The sequence below is a fragment of the Urocitellus parryii genome, unplaced genomic scaffold (genome assembly GCF_045843805.1).
Source record: "Urocitellus parryii isolate mUroPar1 unplaced genomic scaffold, mUroPar1.hap1 Scaffold_242, whole genome shotgun sequence".
NCBI lineage: Eukaryota > Metazoa > Chordata > Mammalia > Rodentia > Sciuridae > Urocitellus > Urocitellus parryii.
In genome coordinates, this window is record NW_027552432.1 from 224,955 (window position 1) to 247,520 (window position 22,566).

The 22,566-nt window shown below is 49.4% G+C and overlaps 1 protein-coding gene across 7 annotated transcripts in view; it reads left to right on the forward strand.

The window, feature by feature from the left end:
• The window catches only part of LOC144251836 (endothelin-converting enzyme 1-like), a 28,342-nt gene that overhangs the window by 3,994 nt on the left and 1,782 nt on the right, over positions 1-22,566 (forward strand). For 4 of the 7 annotated variants that reach the window (XM_077794542.1, XM_077794541.1, XM_077794543.1 and 1 more), the window contains exons 4-7: positions 731-824; positions 4,033-4,143; positions 4,773-4,840; positions 5,524-5,930. In XM_077794542.1, coding sequence (XP_077650668.1) covers positions 757-824; positions 4,033-4,143; positions 4,773-4,840; positions 5,524-5,624 — 348 coding nt within the window. In that variant the 5' untranslated portion in view covers positions 731-756 and the 3' untranslated portion in view covers positions 5,625-5,930. Of the gene's footprint in view, positions 1-730; positions 825-4,032; positions 4,144-4,772; positions 4,841-5,523; positions 5,931-7,099; positions 7,196-9,672; positions 10,321-15,315; positions 17,446-22,566 lie in introns of those variants that run through there. The other 3 variants (XR_013342762.1, XR_013342761.1, XM_077794544.1) reach the window with 3 other exon arrangements.

The following is a 22,566-nucleotide window of genomic DNA, read 5'->3' on the forward strand; positions in this document are numbered from 1 at the left end:
AAAACCTAAGACTATTAAAATTACTTCTGAGAATAGGAGACTCATTCTGCAGCCATGTTTCTTAAGAATAATTTCAGACACCCCAGGGTCATCATGATGCGAGACCCAGAGTCTCCTGGAGATAGCTCAGGAAGGGCCCACAGGACAGGGACCTGCCCCTAAGGGCCCAGTGTTTTATAGCAGCCCTTGGGTACACCGTAAAGATCTGGAGTGGACCTGGGGGAGGGCTTTGCACCTGTCAGGAGCTGAGAGGCCTTGCCCAGGGGTGGGGGTGTGATAACACCTGTCCCCTGACATTTCAGAGCTAGACTCCAGCATGGTTCATTAAATCTGTGCTGTCCAATTTGTTAGCTACCAGCCATGGGGGGCTATTTAATTCATCAAAACTTAAGTTAATTAAAATTTAATTACACTAGCACATTTGAGATGCTCGGTAGCCACCTGTCACCAGAGTCTACCATATTGGCCAGTGTGGGTATAGAACACAGGGAGAACACACCCATCGTCACAGTCCTGCAGCACTGTGACACTGTCAGGCGCCTGAAGGAGACAGTTGTTGCTGGGCCCAGCAGGTTAGAGGCCTCCAGAGGGGTGGAGCCTGCAGCTCCAGCCCACACTCTGGCCCTGGTCCTGCCGACCCATCCCTTCACCTCAAGGGGTCTGAGTTTCTGAGTTTCCTCTGGGCGTGCTCTCATCCTGTGTCTCTACTTCTTTCTTCAATACACGGCAGTTCCAGACCTCTACTTCGAGAACGCCATGCGATTTTTCAACTTCTCATGGAGGGTCACCGCTGACCAGCTCAGGAAAGCCCCCAACAGAGACGAGTGAGTCCCCCAGGCCCGGCCAGGAAGGCCTTGGTTCCCTACCATGGGGATGCACCCCGCTGAGCTTGCCTTCCCCACCCACTGTCAGGTGCCAGGTGTGACTGTCACATTGGCCCTCTTTTCAAATTAAGAAATCAAAAGCCACTGGGTGCGGTGGCACATGTCTGTAATCCCAGCAGCTCAAGAGGCTGAGGCAAGGGGATCGCAAGTTCAAAGCCAGCCTCAGCAACGGCGAGGCGCTAAGCAACTCAGTGAGACCCTGTTTCTAAATAAAATACAAAAGAGGACTGGGGATGTGGCCCAGTGGTCGAGTGAACCTGAGTTCAATCCCCAGAACCCTCTGCAAAAAAAGCCAGAGTAGAGCCCATCCTGGCCCCAGTCTGTGTGCTGCAGTGCCCAGCCTGTTGGCAGAGTGAACCTGGCCTCTGAGGCCGAGGAGGCCTGGCGCCACATCCCAGCTTCATGGCCTTCGCATTCAGAGCCTTCATTTCATTATCTTCGAAGTAGAAGGGAAGGGAACTGGTTCTGGGGTCATTGAAGCAATCCAATGTGGGAACTGGGGAGAGCCAGGCCCTGAGAGGAGGCCCTCCGCATGGGTGAATGTCCCATAACTCCTCACAAACAGGAGCGGTGGTTTCTCCCACTGTCTCCCTGAGAGCTGGGGAAGGTTCTAGATGGGCGCTGATAACCAAGCACATGAAAACACTGCAAATCCCACTGTGCATCAGTGTCCCTTAGGGAGCAGTTTCAAAGATATTTCCCTAGGATGAGGGTGTAGCTCAGTGGTAGAGTACAGCCTAGTACTTGAGACCGTGGGTTCCCTCCCCAGCACTGCCAAAAATGTGGGTGAGGGTGTGGGGGTTGCCTCCTGAAGTTTTTTTGTTGTTGTTGTTGTTATGGTGGTGTTTGGTTGTGGGGGCTTTTGCAGCGGGGGTAGGGAGTTCCTGGGGATTGAACCCAGGAGTGCTTTATCACTGGGCTAAATTCCCAGCCCTTTTTTATTTTTTATCTTAAGACAGGGTTTGACTAAGTTGCTGAGAGCCTCACTAGGTTGCTGAAGCTGGCCTTGAACATGTGATCCTCCTGCCTCTACCTCCCAAATTGCTGGGATTACAGTTGGGCACCACTGCACCTGGCCATAGCCTAACTTCTATCCCAGATCTTAAGTCAGAATAATCTGGAGAAAGACCCTTCTTTTTAAAATGGTCTCCCCAGGAAATTTAGATGTAGTCAGCCCAGGACTAGTCACTCCACTCCTGAAACAGGATAAATCTTACCAAAAGTCAGAACTAGTCCTCTTTGCCTCTGGCGCCCTCTTGTGGGCAATGGAGGTTCAAACATCCTTTTCCTCCAAGTTTTCCATTGTCAACCAGGGTCCCCCTAATAAACAAGAAGGTAGGTGGGCCTTCACCTTCAGAATATGGCACAGACACTACTGCCAATTTACCTGGCTTTTTAAATTTTAGATTAAAATTTTTCACTTAAACTTGTCTTCTAGCCAGGCACAGCAGTATTCATCTACAACCCAAGCTACGCAGGTGGCTGAGGCAGAAGGAGCCAAAGTTCAAGGCCAACCTAGGCAATTTAGCAAAGTAAAAAATAAGGGCAAGGGATGAAGCCCAGTGATAGAGCACCCCTGGGTTCAGTCCCCAAGGAAGGAAAGATTAATGCAGTGTGGAAAATCTGAACCAGTCGTGGTGGTGCACACCTGTAATCCCAGTGGCTCAGAAGGCATGGGCAGAAGTTCAAAGCCAGCCTCAGCAAAAGTGAGGTGCTAAGCAACTCAGTGAGACCCTGTCTCTAAATACAATACAATATAGAGCTGGGCTGGGGCTCAGTGGTCATGTGCCCTGAGTTCAATCCCCATTAGCCTCCTTGCGCCCCCCAAAAAATACAATATGAAAAATCTGAAAACTTATCCATGAACTTTTCATACCCTGTACACTAAAATCATTGATCTGTCTTGCACTTTTTGGTTTTTTACATAATCATGGCCTCATGCATTGGTCCTTTGGAAAATAGCGTTTTGCCAGGCATGGTAGCACATGCCTGCAATCACAGCAGCTAAGGAGGCTGAGTCAGAGGGATCATGAGTCTAAAGCCAGCCTCAGCAACTTAGCAAGGCCCTAAGCAACTCAGCAAGACCCTGTCTCTAAATACTATATTAAAAAGGGCTGAGGATGTGGCTCAGTGGTTACACACCCTGGGTTCAGTCCCCAGTATGAAAAAAAAAAAAACAGAAAAGAAAAAAAATTGTGGTTCCACTAAGATTTACAGATTTTCCACTTTCATATACTGCAGCCAAAAAAAATTTTTTTTCACATTAGTTAACATCATAGTTGACCTCCTGAGAAAAGTCTTAAAGTACTATCAAATTCATGATGGTCAATACAAGTTTTCCAAAATTTTAATTTTTCTTTAAAACTTTAGATTTTTTTGAAACCTCACATTTTTATCATTGGTAATAAATGACAAAATGTGAATTATTTACCCTGAGGTGCTAAGCTTCCCTTTTCATTTTCAAGAACATGTCTGCCTAGTTGCCCAAGTCCAAAATTCCATGGCTGGTCAGTCATCCGAAGAGGATGAGAGAGGCCTGAAGCACCACGTGGGTATTTCCCCATTGGTCACACGGGATATTAAAGACTGGTACTTGGGGGCCGAGATTTAATGGAATTAATAGTTAGGCTACTTTTTCCTGGGTGTTGTCAATGAAAATGACTGGCTGGTTTGTTTTGGTTGGAGCACCTTCTGGGGAAGGAGAGGTGGCTGCTAGGACTTGCCTGGCTCCCTGCCCAGGCGGCAGCAGTGTCATCCACGGTTGCTTTTGTACCTTGATGCACATCTCAACAAGTGGCAGAGGCAAAGTGTCTCAGTGTTATAATGAAGATAGTTTTGACATCATAAACCAGAGGATCTTGGGGACTGTCCACAGACCACACCTTAGAACAGTTTCTAGACACATTTCAAGCCTCAAAAATAACCTCAATTCAATATCTGATGGTCCCTCTTGCTGTCTGTGAGTGCCTTGGTGTGGCACCCTCTGAGGTGACATCTCTGATTTATAGACATTCAGGTGTTTTCTAGTTTCCCCCTCAGAAACAGTGCTGCCCGATGTCCTTGTGCTGACTTGGGCCCGGGTCAAGGAGAACCCACTGGAGTTCCACTCCGCCCACCGCCTGGGCTCTCTCGCACCTGTTGCTTGCAGGTGGAGCATGACCCCGCCCATGGTGAATGCTTACTACTCGCCCACCAAGAATGAGATCGTGTTTCTGGCTGGGATCCTGCAGGCACCCTTCTACACCCGCTCCTCGCCCAAGTAGGCCATCTCTGGTGCTGGTGCCCCGATGGGTCCCCTGCCCCTCAGCCAGCCCTGTGTCTGCAGCTGACCCTGACAGCCATCTTACTGAGCCATCTGCGCCCCGGTGGCCAGGTGGCCTAGGATTGCAGCGTCGTGGGTGCAGAGGGCAGCAGCCCCTGTCTCCTGCCTTCCCTCCAGGGGTCTCTGGGGCCGAAAGCTCCTACAACCGGGGAACGTGGCACAGTTGTGCAGTCAAGAGCCCCATGTGGGAAATACTGCTGTGCCGGTGGCTTAGAGCAGTCACAGCCAGGGAGTTGGTGGGTGAGGGCAGTGTACTAGAAGCTGGACTCCTGGGATGACCGTGTGGAGCTTGGGAAGAGGTGCTGGCCCATTCCCAGGCTCCGTTTGCTTTAAAGCTTAACTGCTAGTCTGTGGGAGGGGACAGTGATCCTCTAGAGTGTCCAGCACGAGCATGTCACCCACAGGGCACAGCTGGCTCCCTTAGACTGCCCAGCCTCCCACTGTCTCTAGGGCTGTGTCCCACAGAGCCCCGAGAGACTCTGCTAAATCTCAGGCCCAAGAAGTGAGGGCCACATGACAGGGTAGGAGCCAGAGGCCTTGCTCTCACTTTGCGTTTCTCCCTCCAGGGCCTTAAACTTTGGTGGCATTGGTGTCGTCGTGGGCCATGAGCTGACTCACGCTTTTGATGATCAAGGTACAGGTTCCTTGGGGTCCCTCCAGACAGCCCATCAGCTTCTTAGCCCCGCTGCCTCTGCTCCCTGGGACTTAGCTTTGGAGAGAAGGACCAGAGTCTAAACCCTGGCTCAGCTACTTGCCAAATGCTCACAACTCGGCAAGTTACGTCATTCCCCAAGCCTCCTTATCTGCAAAATGGGTGCAACAGATCCAGGTGGGGGTGGAGAGGATCATGTGAAGACTATAGCACCTTCTAGAGGGTGCTCGGTGCTCAGTGGGAATCAGAGACGTGGAAGTCACACCCTCCTCAGCAGCTAATGTCCAGGGTCTTCCTCAACTGCCCCCTGCTTGGGGACAAGAAGGAAGTGGCAGAGACCCTGGAGACCAGGCCTGTCATGTGCTCCTGATTCTGTCAACTCCACTGGCCCCTTGCTGGCCTCCATTCCTTGGGATCCGAGGCCCTTGGCCAGTGGAGATCCACCCCACGCCTCGAGCCTTTGTACAGCCGCTCGGCCGCCTGCCTGGCCACTTTCCCCCACCCTCTCCCACTCGGTCTGGCCCGTCCTCTGGCCCTCTGATGGGCATCCTGTCCCTGTGCAGGCTGGAGGGTGGGGGTCAGACAGAGGAACCCACTTGTCACTGGGAGAGAAGAGCGATAGCAGGGACAGGTCCCACGGTGCCACTCCTGCGCTCCGACCACAGGGCGGGAGTATGACAAGGACAGGAACCTCCAGCCCTGGTGGAAGAACTCCTCAAGCAGCAGAGGGAGTCCATGGTGGAGCAGTATAGCAGCTACAGCGTGAATGGGGAGCCCGTGAACGGCCGCCACACCCTTGGGGAGAACATCGCAGACAATGGGGGCCTCAAGGCGGCCTATCGGGTGGGTCTGCTCCCCCTGTGCACCTGTCCAGGTCCACATCTGTCCAGATGCCTCATCAGTAGGTCAGCGTAGAGACGCCTGGCAAACTGCAGGAGTGCTGTGCCTCAGTTTCCTCATCTGTCGGTGGGGGTGGGGAGGACATGAGCACTGACTGTGGATGCAGAGCCTGAGCCGGGTGCCCAAGGCCCTGTGCTCAGAGACCACCTGCCTGAGAGACCCGGGAGAGAGCCAGGGTGGGGTCCACCTGCAGAGCCGGCCCCTTCTTACCTTTGAGGGGGAACCCACTGCCAGGTAGGGCAGCAGGGCCCAGGAGGACACTGAGCACGGAGCCAGTTCTGGGTTCTGATCCTAGTCTAGAGTAAGTGGCTACCATCTGAGCTCATTGGCTTGGCTCTGAGCCCCTGACCTACACCCTCAGGTGGCCAGAGGTGAAAGCAAGTGACTCAGACACAGGTCCCGGCCCGAGAGGCAGCCTGGCAACTCACCAAGGAAAAAGGGCCAGGGGCAGGGGGTGGTGGAAGGAGTGGGAAGCAAGGGCCTCTGTCACTGAGAAAGGAGCTTGGTTCTATTCTGGTGACAGTGGGAGCCACTACAGGGTCAAACAGGAGACATTATCTAAATCCTTCTTTAAGGCAGGTCTGCAAGCCCACAGCCCGTGGGCAAATCCAGCCCCAGCCTGTCCCTGTAGGTTTGGGGGACCTGGCCACACTGTGTCCACAGGTTGCCTGTGGCTACTTTTGCACTCTGAATACAGAGGAGGATAGTTCAACAGGGACCGGTAGCCCCAAAGCTGGAACATCTACTCCGGCCCTCACAGAGGAGGTCTGCCAACACCCGCCCTAGACAGTTTGCCACATGAGGAGGGGACCAGGCTTGTGTCCTCCGTTCCTCTGAGTCAGGGCGACCCGTTGGAAGCTGTTGTGTGGTTACCCAGGCAAGAGGCCGTGTGGAACAGGGGGAAGGGTGAGGAGGGTCAGATTTGGGGTGTTTGGCTTGGCTGGAAGAGTTGGGGGGCACTCTGGGATTTGAGCCTGAGTAACTAGGAAGGTGGTGGTGCCATCGTATGGTGGCAGGTTTGGTGAGGGTACGTGTGTGTGTGACTTATTCCTCTGTGCCATGCTGAGTTGGATGTGACCTTGGGTGTCCAGCTAAGGCAGTTGAATATCCAGATCAGGGAAGAGGCTGGCGCCAAAGTGCACATTGGAGAGCCATTGGCATTGTATGGCGTTTTAGGCCTTGGGGTTGATTGCACTCCCCTTTAGGGAGGGAGCAGAGAAAGAAGAGGGATCCTCCAGGCTGAGCCGAGGCCCAGACCCCAGAAACCAGCCCCGGCCTGCACACTAGCCCCTCGCCCCTATGTCTTGGCTGCCCTCAACCTCTGGCCTTCTCTCCTCCCAGGCTTACCAGAACTGGGTAAAGAAGAATGGGGAGGAGCAGACCTTGCCCACGCTGGGTCTCACCAATGACCAGCTCTTTTTCCTGGGGTTTGCACAGGTGAGTTCTTTAGGGGAACAGGTACAGGTCCCCTCCGATCACCAGCTCCCTAACTCATCAGACCATCTTCAGGTCATTACCCTGTGAGGAGGTGAGCTTCCTGTCATTAGAGAGATTCAAGAAAGGGCCAAGAAAGAATACTAGTATCCTGTTTGTGGTGGAGTAGGCCCCTCCTGGTTCTGGGGTTCTAGAAACTTCTTAACATAGCCAGACATGGTAATGCACGCCTGTAATCCCAGCTCCTTGGGAAGCTGAGACAGGAGGATCACAAGTTCGAGGTCAGCCTCAGCAACTTAGCAAGACCCTGTCTCAAAATAGAAAATGAAAAGGGTTGGGATGTAGCTCAGTGAGAGAGCAGCCCTGGGTTGGGTCCCCAGAACCGGGGGAGAAAGAAATCAAGACCCACCAGGTCGGCACTTGAGTTGGCCTTCAGTTGATTCCCAGAGCTGCTTCACGAGAGAGTGTCCTGCCCAGTAAAGATGAGATCTGGACTAAATCCAAGATTTGTAAAGTAGAGTTTGGGCAGAATCCCAGCCTGGTACGTTGGCATCAGACAGAGACCCGGCTCTGGCTGAAGAGACACAGCTCGGTGACACCTGCGTCAGAGAGCACAGGCGCACACCAGCCTCCCCTCCGACCCACCCACAGGCCTTCCTGACTCCTTGGGGTGTGAGCACCAGGCGAGGGCTCATTCCACCCCTGCACAGTGACCCCAGCTTCTCCCCCTTGTTCCCTCAAAGGTCTGGTACTCTGTCCGTATGCCCGAGAGCTCCCACGAAGGCATCATCACCGACCCCCACAGCCCCTCCCGCTTCAGGGTCATCGGCTCCCTCTCCAATTCCAAAGAGTTCTCCAATTCCAAAGAGTTCTCTAACCCACCCTAGCCTCACTAGGAAGAGGCTTTGGACCCTGAGGAACAGCTGGAGCTTCTTCCTGCCTGCACCCACCTAGCCGGCACCCCCCCAGCCAGCCGGGCTTCATGGGCAGGCTTGTGTGCACCCCCTACCCGTGAGAATGATGCATCTCATGGCCTGGGCCCAAGGGGCTCCCTGGTCAATGTCATCTTTCCATTATCTCAGAGCAAAAGAGTTTCTGGATCTCAGATGCTTGGGCAGGGCAGGCAGGAAATTCAAAGAGGTCCAAAAAACAGCCTCCCCTGGCTTTTACATGTGTTCTTCCTGCTGCCTGGAATGTTCTGACTTCCCCACCTGGTGAACTCCTACCATCCTTCAGTGCCCCACTCACCATCACCTCCTCTAGGAAGCTTCAGGTCTGCATGGGGGGGGCTCACACAGGCTTTCCTCTCCTTCCAGAGGGTATTAGTTTACTAGGACTGTTGTAACTGGGTACCACAAACACAGTGGCCTACACGACAGATTGAGGTGTTGGCCTCCCAAGTCTCTGGGGTTACGGGTGTGGGTCACCAAGCCCGGCCTGACTCTACCTGTCTTTAAAAGGAGTAGGTCGGTTCTCTGGCTATAAGACCTACAATGTACTCTCTTCTTCTGTCTTGGTAACCATCAGGCATGGGCGACTGAGGATGCCAGAGAGAGTGATATGCTTTGAGCTCAGATTGTCCCCATGAGGTGTGAAGGGGCCTGCGAGGCCAATAGGCCCCAGTGTCTCTCTTCGGGGCAGCTGGGAGAGCCCCCTCCCCTCCACCTCTTGTCCTCAGGAGAGCAGCCTGTTAAAAGAGCAGGTCCCTCTCTGTCACTGGCTCCTACCTCTTGTGTTTGACCCTGTTGTGTCCTGTTTGTTTTGTCTGGGGCAGTGCTGGGGTTAACCAGGCCTCAGGCTGCAAGCACCCCACTGAGCCACACCCCAGGCCTCCAGCTTCTTTCTGGAGCCCAAACAGGCCAAGCCCTTTCCCACTGAGGCTCTGGGTCCCTTTTGTCCTTCAGGCTGGAATGTTCTCTGCACAGAGGGCACACCCCTCCCCAGCAGGATGGATGCGTGAATTCTGTTTAGACCCGCCATGAGTCATGTGCCTATTGGAGTGCAGCCATGTGCAAGAGTTCTCACCCGCCTCCCCTGGAGCTCACAGTCTGTGGGACAGAGAATTTCTCAGCCCTGATGCTCAGAGGAGGTGTCATTCAGGGACACTGGGTTGCAGGGCAGGAAGTGGCTGAGCTGGGTTCTGAACCCAGGCCGCTTGCTTGGAAAACGTGAGAAGCCGCTAGAAACAATGCCCCAGGGATGCCACGTGTGCAGAACACGCATGCGCGTACACACACACACACACACACACACACATGAAGGCACAGGATGTAGGAGCTGGCTGCTGCCCACCCTTTTCCCAAGAAGGGAGCTTTTAGCCACCCTTCCCCCAGCCCTGGGCCTGCAGATGCCCTCCCTCCAGACAGGCCACCTCCCAGGGACTAAGGACAGGCTCCTTCCTCCCTGGGCTGGGGTCCCAGGGCCCCTTGCCGTCCTCATCTTCCTAGATCCTCGCCCAACCTTGTTCTCCCCCCAAACAGGACTTGAAACCCCAGCCTGGCCCTTCAGACTTCACCCGACACATGTGGAAACACACAGGATGTAACTTGGGAACAGCTGGAAAAAGTAAGCAATCTGTAACAATCGTGTAAGCAGAAGGGCCTGCAGAGGCCTCTGAAAGGGTGAGGGAGCAGGGGGTTAGGACAGACTTTAAACTTGTAAAGAGTTTGGTCCACTGAAGAGCCCAACCAGAACTTGGAAAACCTCAGAAGAGAAAACTGAGAAACTTTACCAAAGACCATCAGAGAATGCCCTTGAGCACCCTGCTGGTGGGCGGAAAAGTCCAATGTAATATTCAATGCCAGCTCTCCCCAAATTAATGTGTGATTTCAGCGTACTCTCAGCCAAAACCCCAAGATCATTTTGCATAGAATTTGACGAGCTGCTTCACATGAAAGGGAAAAAGCACAATCAGGACAATTCTGAAAAAAAAAATTGAAACAACGAAGGAGATATATTCCATATGTAAATATTTATAAAGCAATGGTAAATGAGAGCTGCTATAGGTTAGGAACAGGTACCAAACTGGAATAGACCAGAAGCCAGAGACAACCCTGCACATATATAGGAATTAGTGTAAGAGGAAGCACTTCGTGAGTGGAGAAATGAACCATTTAATAAATGGTGTTGGGGGATCCATTTGAGAAAAACTGAATTTAGATGGAATTCCTTCCTATTGTGTACATCAGTAAGTCCTCTATGCATTAGAAACCTAAACAGACTAAAATTATAAATGTATTAGATAAAATATAACAATCTGTTTATAACTTTGGATTAGCAAAGCCACCTTTTTTTAGCATTTATTTTTACTGTAATTGGACACACAATACCTGTATTTCTTTTTCTTTTTTTAATTAAAATACCTTTATTTTTAATTTTTTTATTTTTATATGGTGCTGAGAATTGAACCCGGGCCTTGCACATGCTAGGCGAGTGCCCCACCCCTGAGCCACAACCCCAGTTCCCCTTTATTTCTTTCATGTGGTGCTGAGGATGGAACCCAGAGCCTCACATGAGCTAGGCAAGCACTGTACCACTGAGCCACAACCTCATACCAGCAAAGCCACCTTTTAAAAACCACAAAAAGAAAAACATAAAGAAGATAAACACATTTGGCAGTACCGGAATTTCGTTCTTTTATAAACCAAGGTACCATGGGGCACGGGGTGCAGCTCAGCAGTAGAGCGCCTGCCTAGCATGATGAAGGTGCTGGATTCAACCCCCAGAATCACCAAAAAAAAGAAAGAAAAAGAGAAATCCAGAAATAAATGAGAAATAAAAAATTTTCCCCTATTCTCTGACCACCATTCACAAAGGAGGGCAGCTTAAAATGGGAATTCTCCTCAAGAAATGGGCTGGGAGAGGGCCAATCACAGTCCCCAAAACATAGGTACAGACAGGGAGGTGGACCCGGGATGTGGCTCAGTTCTAGAATGCTTGCCTAGCATTCTGGAAGAACGCAAGTTCAGAGCCAGCCTCAGCAATTTAGCACTAAACAACTCAGTAAGACCCTGTCTCTAATAAAATACAAAACAGGACTGGGGATGTGGCTCAGTGGTCGAGTGCCCCTGAGTTCAATCCCTAGTACCCAAAAGAAAAAAAAATTAAACTTAATAATAATTTAATTATTTACATGCTCATTTAAATGTGTTCCATATACATGTGTTCAATTTTTTATGATTCTAAACAGACTGATTTTTCAGAAATTCTTTTTAATTTTAAATTATCTTTACATCTAGAATCAAGAGAAACATATTTTAAATACTGGACTTAGTTTTCTTCCATCCTATGGGGCTTCATGAAGCAAGAAGTTAATCTAGTTAAAATAAGTAAATAGTAAAAAGAGTAGTTTGCTGGTCTGGCACAGTGGCACAAGCCTATAATCCCAGCAATTTGGGAGGCTGAGGCAGGAGGATAGCAGGTTCAAGGCCAGCCTGGGCAAGTTAGTGAGACCCTGTCTCAAAATAAAAAATAAAAAGAGGGCTGGGGATGTGGCTTAAGTGGTAGCGCGCTCCCCTGGCATGGGTGCGGTTTGATCCTCAGCACCACATACAAACAAAGATGTTGTGTCCACCAAAAAACTAAAAAATAAATATTAAAACAAAAGACTCAGGTGGCACAAAGCCTGTGTCATTTATTTTAATAAATAAATAAATAAATTATAAATAAAAAGATCTGGGGATGTGGCTCAGTGGTAAAGCACCGCTGGGATCCATCTACAGTACACATTTAAAAAAATAGTATTTTTGCTAGTAATTTTTCTTTTTTAAGCAGGGATTGAACCCACCGTTTCATGCATGCCAGGCAAGCACTGTTCCACAAAGCAACATCCACATCCCTCTTATTAAATTTTTGATTGCACAAAAAAGATAAGGATTAAAACTTGTCATGTGGGGCTAGGATTGTGTCTCAGAGGTAAAGCGCCCGCTTTGCACCGGTAGGACCCGGGTTCGATTCTCAGCACCACATAAAATAAATAAATAAATAAATAAAGGCATTGTGTTGTGTCCATCTTAAAAAAAAAAAAACGTGTCATGCCATTGAAACGGACTCTTTGGGAATTCAAGTTTTGTCTTCTTTCTATCCTGATTCCTACAAAGATCCTATATAAGCTTAATTTTTGTTTGAGTATAGTATGGGTTACTACATTTTGATTTTCAGTCTAGTGTGTTAGGGCCTAGAGCATAAATTAGTCCAAAAGAGCCACCACTTAAAACTGTTATCTGACCCACTTTTATTTGTATGGAGGATTTAACTCAGAAGCCCTTTACCACTGAGCTTTATCCCCAGTCCTTTTTATTTTTTATTTTTAAACAAGGTCTTAACATGTTGCTGTCGTCTTGCTAAATTCAAGTGTTGAGGCCGGCCTCCAACTTGCAATCCTCCTGCTTCACCCTCCCCAGTTTCTAGGATTACAGGCATGTACCACCATGCCTGACTGTTATCTAACATTCTTTAAAATGTCATTGTTCCTTAGACGATGCTTTTTTAGGATAAAGGGCCCTGGTGCTGTCTGGGGCTCAGCGTTGCCTGGGAAATGCCCCTGTAGGAAGAACCCTGACACTGAAAGACTCTAGGTGGTGGCAGCCATGATGATAGGTATCCATGCTTTGGCCCCCATTTCTTGCTCCCAAATCTCCTTTCACCCTCTGCGGCTTCAGACATGGAAAATCGGCCTTCCGAGGGCTGGTGGTCAAAGCTGCTCTCTGGCTTCAGGCCCCAGCTCATATTTGTTAACAATCTTCTTAAGCCAGTTTGCTGAGCGGATCCCCTGGAAATACCCTTTACCTTGTCTCCCCTCCACCCACACCAGCCCCTGCCTGTCAGGAGCACACCAAGAATCCCTATCAGCGCAGCTGCATTCCCTCAGCGAGCATCTGCTGAGGCCCAGGCACCTGGATTTCGGCACCTGCCGTGTTCCCAGAGCTGGGACCAGAGCTGGGACCAGAGGTGGTCAAAACCGGCTCAGGAACTAGGACAGAAAAAAGAAAAGCCCAGGGTCAGGCAGGAGGCCCTAGTGGACCTAGGAAGTCATCTCAGCCTGGTAATTGACCCGCCCTCTCCAGGCAAGGCTGGAGGGAAGGAGAGGAGCCCCGGGCAAGAAAGGCCTGGCATATTCTGGAGCTACTTTTGTCCCTGGGCGGTGCATTGAGAGGTGACAGGTCTCTTTGCAAGGCCTCAGAGGCCATGGGAAAGGGCTCGGATTTGTTCCAAGAGTAACGGAAACACCTAGAGGGATTGGAGGCTTCTCAGCAGGAAGTGTGGGATCCAGTTGTTAAGATCCACCTGGCGCCTGGTTTTGTTTTATGGATTTTTGTAGAACTGGGACCAAAGCCCAGGGCCTTGCAGGGCTGGGTGAGCACTCTGCATCTGTACCTCCTAGACACCGCCCAGCCCCACCAGTTCTTTGAGGCCAAGATGGGACTTTGGCTTAGATTAGGACTTGGGATGTTCCAGCTGTCCAGGGCCATAGGACACACCTGAGCTGGGCCATGTAGATCTGGAACCATTGCTCAGTGTTCCTGGCTCGGGAATTTGAGAGGCACATCAGGAACAACGTCTCTGCTCCCACGAGTAGGACCTCCCCTCAGGAGGTCTCTTTTTGGTATGAGGTGAACCCAGGGGTGCTTTATGACTGAGCTGCATACCCAGTCCTTGTTTATTTATTTATTTTTTGAGACAGGGTTTTGCTAAGTTGCTAAGGCTGACCTCCAACCTGTGTTCCTCCTGCCTCAGCCTCCTGAGTGGCTGGTATGTACCTCAGCGCCCTCTGGTCCTCTTCTGTATGTGGCCTGATGCCCACCAGGGCCTCCTTCTCAGCCTGGTGGTCTCAGGAGGGCTGAGCTTCCTACATGACAGTGGCTCCCACGGGGCAGGAAGCCCAGCCTGCCAGTGTGTTAGGCTCCTCCCCAGGGCCCAGGTTGACATCCTCCTGCGTATTCTATTCCTCGGAGCAGGGCTGTAGCTCAGTGGTAAAGTGCCCGGCTCAGTCCCTTATACCAGGCTCAACCTCTTATATCAGGCTCAAAATTAAAAGATAAAAGGAGGGCTGAGTGTGGTGGCACACGCCTGTAATCCCAGTGACCCAGGAGGCCGACACAGGAGTATCTCAAGTTCAAGGACAGCCTCAGCAATTAGTCAGACCCAGTCTCCCAATAAAAGCAAAAGGGCTAGGGATGTGGCTCAGTGGTAGAGACTCCCTGGGTTCAATCCCCAGTACCAAAAAAGAAAAAAAAAATTAATATCCTGTGGATACCAGGGGACCGCTGACAATCTTCCTGCCCGTCCCACCCAGAGCTCTTAGTCTGGGTCTCACTGGGCACATGGCTTCTCTTGTGAACACCAGTGTCTCTGAGCAAAGTATGACTAGTTGGTCCAGTCTGGCATGGAGATTTGAAAACTGTATGGAAAGGACTTGGCACGTGCTAGGAGCTCACTGGGTCACCAGGTCATCAGGAGCCTGACTCTCCATCCTCTCCAAGGCTGGGAACACCCCAGGACACATCTGTAGTCAATTTCTCTGAAGAAGCCCAGGGTTCAAAGCAATCTGGGTGACCCGAGTGCAGAGTCCAGGTCTCTGCCCCCAGTCCAGGTGGACTTCTAACTCTGGGCCCAGGGACCCTGCTGCCTTGCCACCCAAGGCTAAGGGTGCTCTTACAGAACGCAAGCTCATTGCTGATCATTGGAGGCCAGTCCCTCCCTCCCCCACTCACTTCCAATGGTTAGAAATACTCAGACTCAACCTGCACCACCTTGTGGGCCAGCAGGGGGAGGTGCTGGAGATGGATCCCGCCCTCCTGCATGCGAGGCAGGTCTGGACCTGAGCTACACCTGCAGCCCAGAGCCCTCCTCTGCTATTTGCTGGTTCTAATTTGTCTGTGTCAATGTTGGTTTCCTTTTGAAGGGCTGGGGCTCAGATCCAAGGCCTCACACCTGCTGGGTGGGAACTCTGCCCCTAGGCCACACCCCTGGTCCTAGTTTCCATTTCCAGGCTGAACAATGCAAGCTCCTTGGCATTTGCTCTCTTCTGCTTTTATTTATTTTTAAACTGGGGGGGGGGGCTGGAATGACCCCAGGGCCTTGCGAGTGGAGCTACATCTGTCTGCTGTTTTCGTGTTTTCCAGTAGTGAACATCTGCCCGTTCGTTCTGTTGGGACCTGCTTGGGAACGGACACACTGGGCAGTGCCTGGGGCCGGGCCTGGCCTAGGCTTGGCTGCGGGTTCTGTGAAAAATGAAGGATCACAGGGCTGGCGTGAGGCAGCGGGAGCCAGGACGGCAGCGCCAATCCGTCCTTGGTTATACATAGCTGAACAGCAGAAGGTTATGTCATTGACTAATCAGGAGTGAGATGGGACACAGATGGGCCTCTCCACGGCAGGAAGCATATCTTCTCACTATTAGAAGTGCTCTAGTCTGATGTGGCACACGCCTGTAATCCCAGCCACTCAGGAGGCTGAGGCAGGAGTATCGCAAGTTCGAGGCTAGCCTCAGCAACTTGGTGAGCCCCTGTCTCAAAAATATAAAAGTAAAAAGGATTGGGGATGTGGCTTAATGTGGCACCCCAGGATTTAGTCCTCAGTACATCTCCAAAAGGAAAAAAGAATTGAAATGTTCTAGGGAATCAGCACATGGGCTCTGGAGACGGAAGTCCTGGGTTCAGAAGTCCTGGGTTCACGTCTTGCCTCTGCCCTCATTTACTGCATAACTGCTGATGGCTCTTTTGACTGAAATGGATTTGTTGGAGAGAGAAGCTTCAGAAAAAATGCAGTTGAAGTGGTAAATCACAGTCCCTGTAACCTTCAAAATAAATTGTCGCCATTACGGGAGAGGTTTTCCCCTTTGGGTGAATAGGGTACACAGAATGGAGTAAACCTGAACTTAACACTCATATTAAGTGGTAATGGGAATGCACAAACTTGCAGATTTTTTCCAACAAATGTAAATTGTGAACCAAGTGATCGGCATCCTCAAAATCAGAATGCCGCGTTCTCTTGAGTGTCCTGCTGGAGGAACATGTGGTCCCAAATTGTAGTTTATATTAAGGTCAAATTCAGGATCCAGGGAGTGGCCACATTTTAATTCTAAAACACAAGGAGACAGACTGATTTTTATGAGTGTAGGCAAATGACTATTTGAGGCAGTCTGCATGGTTGAGAGTGGATCGATGAGTGGTGGCTGGATGCAGGAGTCTAGAGGTCGGTCAAAACCAAAGCTTGCAGAGGGAGATTTGAAAGGGTTGAGCAAAGAGGAAGACCGTTGGATTTCCTGGATCTCTGCAAAGCCTCTTGTGGAGGTCATGGGTTTCCTCTTTGGGGTGCTCCTCTGCTCAAAGCACCTGGAGAGTGCAGAGCCCCCTGGCCACTCTGCAGTCTGCATTAGGCAACATCAATCAAGAGCCTAATGTCCACCTCAGCAAGACGCAGGGCTCTAGTGTCAGATGTCATATCAGCTGTGGTCAGCCTCTGAACAGAAGGAAAAGAAGCCACCAACAGCACACACCTGTCACCCAGGGCAGCTGATGGCCAGGGTGGCCCAGGCATGGTCACATCCCAGATGTGACGTCCGCCCCAGGATGAGGCGTGGCTTTCTGCAAGAGTCACAGAAACAGTCCTGCAGGAGGGCTTACCTCTGGGGCTTGCTGGGCTCAGAGAAGGTGCCTCCAAAACACAGTGGGGTTTGGGGTGTGTCGGGATCATGACCTAGGAGAAAGCTGGTGGCTTCTGCCCAGCCAAGCACCGGGAGCCCCCGGAGTTCCCTGATCTATGCGAAGAGGAGGCTGCAAAAGGGATTGGGGCCTCCTCCACCCCCACCTTGAAATCCCCTTATCTATCTCAGGAAAGAAGGCTGGAGGTCGCTGCCCCTGGACAGATGTCCCTTACAAGATAGTGTTTGTCCCTGGGGCTCATTCAGATTCTAAAGAGGATGTAGCCCAGTAGTCAGACCTACTGGGTTCCATCCCCAGCACATGTACACACACACACACACACAATTCTGGAACTATTCATTACCCAAATAATCATTTATATGCCCTCAAAATTGCCAACATTCTACATTCTCTTCCTGCTATATAGAAAAAGTGACATATAAGTTTGGCCAGACACAGGGGTACACGCCAGTAATCACAGTATCATGGGAGGCTGAGGCAGGAGGATTGTGAGCTCAAAGCCAACCTCAGCAAAAGCAAGGCACTAAGCCACTCAGTGAAACCCTGTCTCTAAATAAAATACAAAATAGGGCTGGGGATGGGGCCCGGCGGTTGAGTGCCCCTGAGTTTAATCCTCAGTACTAAAAAAAAAAAAAAAAAAAAAAAAGCTAGCAGCAGTTTTTCAACAAGGCCTGATGGTACACACCTGAAGAGGCTGAGGCAGAAGCATCACAAGTTCATGGCCAGCTTTAGTAATTTAGCAAGACTGTCTCAAAATAAATAAAAAAGGGCTGGAGATGTGGCTCAGTGGTAGATCACCCCTAGTTTCAATCCCTGGTACTGAAATATATATATATATAGAGAGAGAGAGAGCGCAGGTTTTTTTTGATCACCCAGTAAATGGGTCAGAGCAACACATCCAAATGAAGAATACAATATCTAACCCACTAGGCACCATGCTGCTTTCTTGGATGTAGGGGTACCAGATGGAGCAACTGTAGAAGGGTATCTCAGCATACCCACACTGCTGGACCCCTAGATATTTTGCTGAGATAGAAGGCTCTGAATTCCAGCTGGACTTCCTCCCCCTAACCCTCACATGCACATGGATCACCGAGTGTAGGACAGTCACCACTTCAGTGTGACGACGTCCATGTAATGGGCCAGGTGGTACCTCGTGGAAGAGGAAGGTCATCGAGATCTCTGTGAACTAAGTTGGGACGTTGGCCTAGAGAGTTGACACACTCCTGAGGCAGGACAGTGAAGGTGTCTTGCTGTCCTTTCCAGATCTAAGAAAGTCCCTTGTGATGGCCATGATGGACAGGGAAGGGGAAGGAAGGCAAGTTGCAGATCAGTAGCTGCGTGCCAGAATTGGGGATTGGAGTGTGTCATTTGATGGTGTGGGATGGAGGTGAGCATGTCACATGGTGGCTTATGATGGGTGTGAGTGTGTCACATGATGGTTTGGGACCGTGGGACCAGATCATGACACCGTATCTAGATGGTGGCTGCAATAGAGTCACTGACCTTATAATAACCCACACTCATCCCCCTGAGCCTTCTGCACAGACCAAACAGATGGGGGGAATGGGATGTGGTGGGAATCACCACTCCTGCGTCTTTCAAGTCCTGACGGTGACAGTGACCTCTGAAATCCCTCTGGAAATGCAGTGTGCTTTTGGTTTATGAATTTTTAAGGTAGAGGTGTCCTAGTGGCTTGAGTAAGGCACTGGGTTCAATCCTCAGCACCACATAAAAATAAATAAAACAAAGGTATTGTGTCCATCTACAATTAAAAACTTTTTTAAAAGAAGATTTCATAGAGTACAGGTCTGGTAGTAATGAATTCTCTCAGCTTTTGTTAATCTGAAGAAGTCTTTGTTTGACCACATTTTTAGAAATTTATGTATGATAATATTGACTTTTTGTATGTACAGTTTAATGAGTTTTGAGACGTGTATAGAATCATGTAACCACAATCAGGATACAGAAAAATTGTGCTTTCATTTTAAAGAATCCTTATTTTAAAATAATTATAGTGTGCATGTATGAACGTGTAACAATGAATCCCACTATTATGTATGATTATAATGCACCAATAAACAAATTTAAAAAAATAAAATAATTATAGACTCACAGGAAGTTGCAGAAACTTGCATAAAGATTCCTATGTACCCTTTACCTATCCTGCATAAATATAGCCAATGTCAAAACCGGATATAATCACCTCAAAAAACTGTACCAGTATAATACTGTTAAGCAGAATACAGACATTATTCAGATGTCACTAGTTTTTGTATGCATTCTTTTTTTTAATAGCCTTATAGTAAGGTTTTTGTTTTTATTTATTTGTTTTGTTAAGTACTAGGAATTGAACCCAGGAACACTTAACCACTAAGCAACATCCTCAGCCCTTTTTTCATTTTTTATTTTGAGACAGGGTCTTGCTAAGTGGCTTAGGGACCTGTTAAATTGCTGAGGCTGGCTTTGAACTTTTGATCCTCCTACCTCAGCCTCTCATGACACTGGGATTACATGCATGATCCACCATGCCCAGCAATGGATGCATTACGATTTTTGTTGTTGTTGGTTGGTTTGTTTTCGTACCAGGGTTTGGATTGAACCAAGGGGCGCTTAACCACTGAGTCATATCCCCAACCTTTTTTATGTTTTATGTTGAGACAGGGTCTCACTAAATTGCTTAAGGCCTCAATAAATTGCCAAGGCTGGCTTTGAACTTGCAATCCTCCTGCCTCAACTTCCCAAATTGCTGTGAATACAGGCGTGTGCCACAGTGCCTGGTCAGGCTCAAATGATCCTCCTGCCTCAATCCTCTGATTGGTTAGAACTACAGGAACGTGTCATTATGCCCCACCAGTTTAAATTTTCAGAGTCTGTTTCTGCACCTGTAAGATGAAGCTAATAATGGCCATGTCATAGCTCATGTGAGGTAATGGTTATAAGGGCTTTTCTTTTGGCACAGTGGCTTGTGCCTGTAATTCCAGTGACTCAGGAGGCTGAGGCAGAAGGACCACTTGTTCAAAGCCAGCCTGGGCAACTTATAGAGACCCTGACTCAAAAAAAAGAGGGGCGTTCTGGGGATGCAGGTCAGTGGTAGAGCACCCCTGGGTTCATTCCCCAGTTGTGTGTGTGTGCGCGCGCACGCGCACACACACACACACACACACACGCACACATAATTTAGAGTAATTTGTGGCATATAGAGCTTACTAAGTATCAGGTTTTTCCTTTGCTTCATTTTAATCCATTCATTCATTTAACAAATATTGAGAAGCTACATGTCTAGGAATTGTGCCTGGTGCTGGGAGTGCCCTATTGAGTGAGATTGAGTGAGATGGGGTTCTTGTTAACTACAATAAAGGCAGTCATTGCATAAGTAAGTGCAAGTCCAAAGAGCACTCTGGGAGTGGCATTGCAGGGGAATATAAAAGTGCGTTCTTGGGCTGGGGGTGCAGCTCAGGATAGAGTACTTGCCTAGCAAGGGTCAGGCAGAGGTTCAAAACAGTGCATCTCTCTGAGGCAGTCGTCTTTCAGCTTCACAAGCAGGAACTTAGCAATTTTCCAGGTACAGGGTAGGGAATTGGCTAGGTGTGGGGCTGTGTGTGTAAAGGCTGACTTAGGAAGTGGCTCGGACAGATACAAGCAATTGGAAGAAGACGAGGAGGCTGAAGATCAGAGAGAGACAGGGTGGAGGCAGGGAGAGAGAGAGGTGGGGACCATTGACTGTGTCCTGCAGGCCATAAGGAGGATGGTCTTCATCCTCAGAAAATGGACTCTAGAGAGAATGTAGTGGCTGAGGATATAGCTGGTTGGTAAAGCACTTGCCTTGCATGCACTAGGCCTTGAGTTCAATCCCCAGCACCACCACCAAAAAAAAAAAAGAAAAAGAAAAAACACTATGGGGAGTATAAGCAGCAGGGAGTGGAGTGAATAACATGGTTCATTTTGGGTTCTCTGGCTGGTTATGCAGAGAACAAACTGGAAGAGGCTGGAATGGAGTCAGGAAGCTGAGAAAAAAGGAGAGTGTGGCACGTCCGTCCAGGACAGCAAGGAGCCTACACTTGGACCTAAGCACCAGTTCTATTTCCTTCCAGAGAATTAGGGCAAACATCTGGTTCCAAAGAGGGCTTGGGCTGGTTCATTAGTTAGGTCTCGTGCAGTTTAAGATATTACCACTAGGCGGCGCAAGAACCCAAAGAGACGCTTAGAATCAGCCGAGTCCTTGGGGGAACTGAGTCCTGGGAGGCAAAGACAGCCAGAAGGGGGTCCCCTTCCTTTGCCCAGTTAGATGGCTGACTCTCGAAAGCAGGAAGGAAACTGGAAGGAATCCTGGACTGTGTGTTCGAAAATGTGAGTTCAAGTCCTTCCTCCACAGCTTCCAGTTTTAGGCGAGTTATTTTACCCCTGGAGCCCTCAACATCTGCAAGAAGGCAGCTAATTATCTTTGTCAGTGGATTTAGAGAGAGGTCCTGAGTTTAATTTCCCCCTTCGACTGCATACTGACTCTATAATTTAGGTCAAGTGATGTCACCTCTTGGATAAACAGTTTGCATCTCTGTTAAATGCATTTTTTTGTGTGTGTGTGTGTGTGCCAGGGATTGGACCCAAGGGCACTTTTACTATTGAGCCACATCCCCAGCCCCTTTGTATTTTATTTAGAGAAAGAGTCTGCTAAGTTGCTTAGGGCCTTGCTAAGTTGCTAAGACTGGCTTTGAACTCCTGATCCCTTTGCCACAGCCTCCTGAGCTGTTGCGATTATAGGCATGCACCACCACCCCTGGCTTCAATGGGAATTTTAACCTATCCCTTGCGTGGGTGCAAATTTTAAATGAGATACTGTCTGCATGTAGTTAATGCAGGGCTGACAGATAATAATTGTTCAATACATGTGTATTATTATAGAAATTTAACTCATATTTATTAAGTATTTCATGAATTTCTAGGCCTGGGTCTATGCTACTATCCTCTGCCAATAATTCTGTTGGGGCAGAAGAGAGGAAGAATCCTTCTTTTCTGAGCCTCAGTTTCTCCAACAGAGACACAGGGATTAAGATGGGATTGGATACTCAGTAGGAGCCTGTCCAGCCCTGATATTCCAGGCTTTTCTTCTCCCTCCCTCCCTCGTTCCTTTTCTTTTCTTCCATTTATCCATCATTTATTCATTCCTTCAATTATTTATTGACAATCTACTATATTCCAGGTGCAGGAACCAAAACAGACCCACATTAAAATGATTGGGCATCACTGAGAGCCAGTCCATTGGAAAAATGTTGGTTCAAAAAGCTTTGTTCTCCCTTCCAGCCATCAATCCTTGTGAGTTATTTTGTGTTTGGAATAGGAAAAAATCATGCCAAGAGTTTATTTCCGTGCCTCTCTGTGTGGCTCTGTACACACACAGGAGCGCACAGACTCATTTATATAGAACATTTGCAGCCCGTTGTCATGGGAACCATTTTTTTTTTTAGTGTCTCTGGGCATGAGGGCTGCCTGTGAGTAGAGGAGCTTTTATGGAACACCCCCTGCATGCACTTTTGTGTGGTGTGAGATCCTGCTGCGAGAGGAGCCTCCAGAGCCAGTGTGGGCCCTTTTGATCATTGCTGCCTGTTTCCCTTATTGATCTTGTCAGATATGAGTGAATTTGACTGAGGGAACCGAATGTCTAACTCAGTGACTAGTGGTCAAGATCCTCTGGGACATTTGCCAACTTGG